Source organism: Chiloscyllium plagiosum, chromosome 9, assembly GCF_004010195.1.
Source record: "Chiloscyllium plagiosum isolate BGI_BamShark_2017 chromosome 9, ASM401019v2, whole genome shotgun sequence".
In the NCBI taxonomy this organism is placed as follows: Eukaryota; Metazoa; Chordata; class Chondrichthyes; order Orectolobiformes; family Hemiscylliidae; genus Chiloscyllium; species Chiloscyllium plagiosum.
The window spans coordinates 62,270,987-62,275,263 of record NC_057718.1 but is presented as its reverse complement, the minus strand read 5'-3'; the positions used below and the strand labels follow the sequence as shown (position 1 = coordinate 62,275,263).

Sequence of the window (4,277 nt, the reverse complement as noted above, 5' to 3'; positions counted from 1 at the left end):
ATCTAAATAGATGTCACTCCATCCACCCCAATGCTAATTATTGTAACCAGTCCTTCAGCAAGAACATGTTCAACACAAAGTCAACATTTCAAAGCAAATGCTGTATATGAAAGACAATTTTCAGAAATTGGTGATACTCGACCTTCAACAACATTTCTTTTCCTGCACTTTTCCTGTCACCTCCCCCCCAATCCCAGACTGGAGTTCCTCATCTGCCTGACCATTATTAACAGAAATATAGTCAGATGAATGTTGAAATAATTTTATTTAAAAGATACGAAGTTATAAAATTAAACACAATGACAATAATAGTAATTATAAACATTTAAAAATCAACAGCAAGAGATGAGAAAATATCCTGAAAACTATTTACAATACTCTGATAGCAATTGTTTTGAAAACATACAACAAAAAATTCAAATGTCACAAAATACACATACAACATACATTCAAAATATAAATCAGATTTATAAACTGAGAACTTGTGAAGTTTACATGCCAAGTAGAGTTAGATTGACACAGTCATTACAAACCATCAAGGGAAGTCCCTTTCTATATAAAAGTGAATTTGCAACTGTACAGTGTAAAATGCACCAAGATGAGCTAATTTCCTAAGACTATTTTCTCACTTGGTTTGAGAACTTAAATCAAATAGTAAAAATTAAAAATGCATTTCGAGCACAGATTGTCAAAAATCTGAAGTTGCAACGTCAGTGAGGTTGAGGAATATTACTGTGTACTCCTTTTTTAATTAATTTCTTTTAATGTGTAACACTATTCTGTGCTTCATTTTAATATTTGTAGCCAACTTCCAACTAAAAGCAGCAACTTATTTTCCTGAAGTGAACCACAGCAAACTGGTGGACGTCTTCCCAGTTCCTTAGACTGGGCTCTGAGGTTGGCTTGTAGCTTTACTGGGAAGAAATCCACACCAAGTCAAAGATCGCCATGTTCCTACCTCCAGGCAGTATTGATGGTGAAGGGTCATTGCTGGTATTGCTTACTCACCTTGCCAGAGTAGGCAGCCAATTTGAATATTAGTTACCCAGTTGTGAGCTAACTGGGCCTATTGGGATCCTCCTGGCGGTGAATGGACTGGGCCTTTGCCAGAGGCAAAAGCCTAGAAGATGCCTCCTCCTGTTAGCCACCACCAGAGTAACATGGATCAGAGGGTTGCTTCATGGTGCCTAACCTCTGTGACCAGAATTTACATCCTTTGAATTCAAACATTTTATTAATTCATGGGATTAGAGAGTGTCATGACATATTTATTGCCCCCCAGAGCAAACGACGAGCTGCTGCCTTGAACTAACGCAGTCCATGAGGTGTAGGTATATCAAACTGCAAGTTTGTAAACTGGATTTTAACTCAGTGACAATGCAGGATCAGCTTTTTTTTTTCAAGTTAGAATGAGCTAGGAGTTAAAAGGGAGATGTTCAGAGTACCTCAAGATTGAGAAGCCCTCATGGACCCCCATGCTGCAGCTTCAGCACTCACCTTAGCTAGAGGGGCTGCCATCTTTCCATGGTTGCAGGCCCAATCATAGGGATTGGCCCAATCCTTAATTGGACAGCAGGTTTGGACTTTGCCTCCTGGAATATCACCAGTTGGCAGTCACCATCAAGTGTGACTTCAGGGCCCTCTTTTGAAGGCATCACAAACATGGTTTATACATTAGTTATCTCATCTTTTTACTGACATAAAGACTGAATTAAGTCATTGAGATCACCAGAATCATGAAATTCATTCATGAAATCCAGATCTACGTGCTTTGAGGCTATTTGATTCCTATAATCATTACCTTCAATATCATCAACACCGAACACATCACTTGCCATGCCGTCTGTCATCTGCATGCCTCCATTAAAAGGTAAGTCACTGTTTAGCTGTCCAAGGACACTGTCTACACGAATGTCATTGGGTAATTGTGAATTGGCTTGAGCAGTTTCAATAGCAGCAGTGTTTTGAGCTAATTGAATACCTTGAATAGATGGTGCATGTTGCCGACTCGATAGTTCCCATAGATCTGGAATGGATACAGCTTGTTCACGGTTTGTACCTACCAAATGTACATCATTACTCGTGCTAAGTATATGCATATGAGGGTTGTGATTTACTATAGCATCAGAAGTGCTTAAAACAGCAGGTTGTTGAATGCGTTGAGCTCCAATACCATTGTTGCTAATGTTATGTCGAAACCCTACTGAATCTACTGGACTGTTCCGTGTAGGAGGATCCAAACATTTCAGCACATCTTCACTAAGTACTGGCAATGAACCGTGATTTGCAGGAGTATGTAAATGCAAATTTCCTTTTAGAGTATTATAAGGAGGATTTGGATTCCAATTTGGAGAGGCACCTGCTGTTGTGGTTGTAGATAGCAAGGTTTGTTGGCCAGAGGCGAAAATCTGGTTTGGATTGCTGAGAACTGTGTTACTAAAATTATGATTATTCTGGTTCATAACCAGACTTTTGGTATGCTGCTGACTTGACATTACTTGTGCCTGTTGTAGTCCAGTAAAAGCATCTCGAGGCTCTATGAAACAAGGAGTGAAAATAGTGACTCCACTGACCATAGTTATTTTTTAAAACAAGTTAATGCTTAGAGTCAACAAATTATAAGAAATAAAAGTTGCACCATTCCAAATATCTATGCAAGTCCGAAGCTTTTGCCATAACTATCCAGGAAACATGCATTTTCAAAATTAAAAATCATATCTAAATTAAATGTTAATCTGTAAATAAATACACTGCTTGTTTTTAGGAAATTAAATGTTGATTTGAATTTGGAATATACAACTCAATTACATGATATGCAAATCACGACTGCAATACTAAAATAGTTTTGAAACTGTTTTTTAATGCAATCTATAGTGTAGTCAGATCAGTCTGCTTGTGATGCCATTCTTTCTTACCTTGCTTAATGGGTTTTGAAAGAGCATAGGCTGTTCTTGCAGTGGGCACACCAACTATGATCTTATCTGGTTGGTTTCGCATGCATTGTACCTCTGTGGTATCTGAAACTACACATCAAGGTCCAGTTGGACTTTTTGAAACATCTATAACCAGCTCAACCAAACAAAAGCACCACTGCCACATTTTTGAAAATATTAATTTAAATGGATCCAACATTCTAATGTACATTCAAACACCTTTTCCATTAAAACATATTCGTAGCTCAAGAAGATGGCACCAAATCAAATCTAAATTATCAGATTGATATCTTCTGTATCACCTAATTTATGGACTTTAAATCATATTAATCTATTTTTATAATGCATAGGGAATCCAAACAGAATTCTGTCAAAGACCCAAATCTAAAATTTATGTTGTGCTGGTTTTCTGGATTGTTCATTCATGAGCGTCTCTTACCGAAGACATAGTATTGGGAGGCAAGATGCCAAGAAACAATCATGCTCCTGGTATGCAGGACTCTCCAGACAGCTCCATCAGCACAGCAGAGACCCAAAAACAAATTAACCATCTCTTCTAGTTGGGGCGAATGAAAATGCCAAATGTATAATTGATGCTCAATGGTGCTTCAGTAGTAAATCTTGTCTTTCTAAGAAAGGATGGCAAAACAAATCAGAAGAAACTGATTCTGAGCAAGAATCAGTCAGGAGAATAATGTTCAAGATTGTAAGACCTAACTACCTACTTAAGAGCCACTTAAGAGTTGTATTGTCACTGCCAATATAGACTGGACTGATCCTTGTCTGAGCTAGTCCCTGGACAGCAAAATGCATTAATTCATATTTAAAAGTGAATTGCTATAAATATTCAGCAGTCAGGAAAATATCCATAGAGAAACAAAATCTATGCCGAGGAGAATGATCTTTCACTAGAACTGCAGACAGTTTGAATGTATTAGTTTTAAAGAAGTGAAAGAGGTGATGGTAGTGAAAGGATATACGATTCACAGCAGAAGTGAGCCTTTGGGCCTGCTGTTACATTCAATAGGATCATGGGTGATCGGATTACTGCATATTCCTGCCTGCCCTCAAATTTACAATTTCTTATAAATATATCTATCTGCCTGAAAAAAAAATCGAAGACTGCTTCCATTGCCATTTAGAGTCATAGAGATATACAGCATGGAAACAGACCCTTTGGTCCAACCCCTCCATGCCGACCAAATATCCAAACCCAATCTAGTCCCACCTGCCAGCACCCAGCCCATATCCCTCCAAACCCTTCCTATCCAAATGCCTTCTAAATATTGCAATTGTACCAGCCTCCACCACTTCCTCTGGCAGCTCATTCCATACACGTACCAC

The 4,277-nt window shown here is 38.3% G+C and overlaps 1 protein-coding gene across 4 annotated transcripts in view; it reads right to left on the bottom strand.

Annotated features, from left to right (window-relative positions):
- Positions 1–248: 248 nt before the first annotated feature.
- Positions 249–4,277, bottom strand: part of rel (v-rel avian reticuloendotheliosis viral oncogene homolog) — a 95,693-nt gene continuing 91,664 nt past the window's right edge. For all 4 annotated transcript variants that reach the window (XM_043696057.1, XM_043696054.1, XM_043696058.1 and 1 more), the window contains exons 10-11: positions 2,916–3,023; positions 249–2,536 (exon numbers count right to left, since the gene is read on the bottom strand). In XM_043696057.1, coding sequence (XP_043551992.1) covers positions 1,692–2,536; positions 2,916–3,023 — 953 coding nt within the window. In that variant the 3' untranslated portion in view covers positions 249–1,691. The remainder of the gene's footprint in view (positions 2,537–2,915; positions 3,024–4,277) is intronic.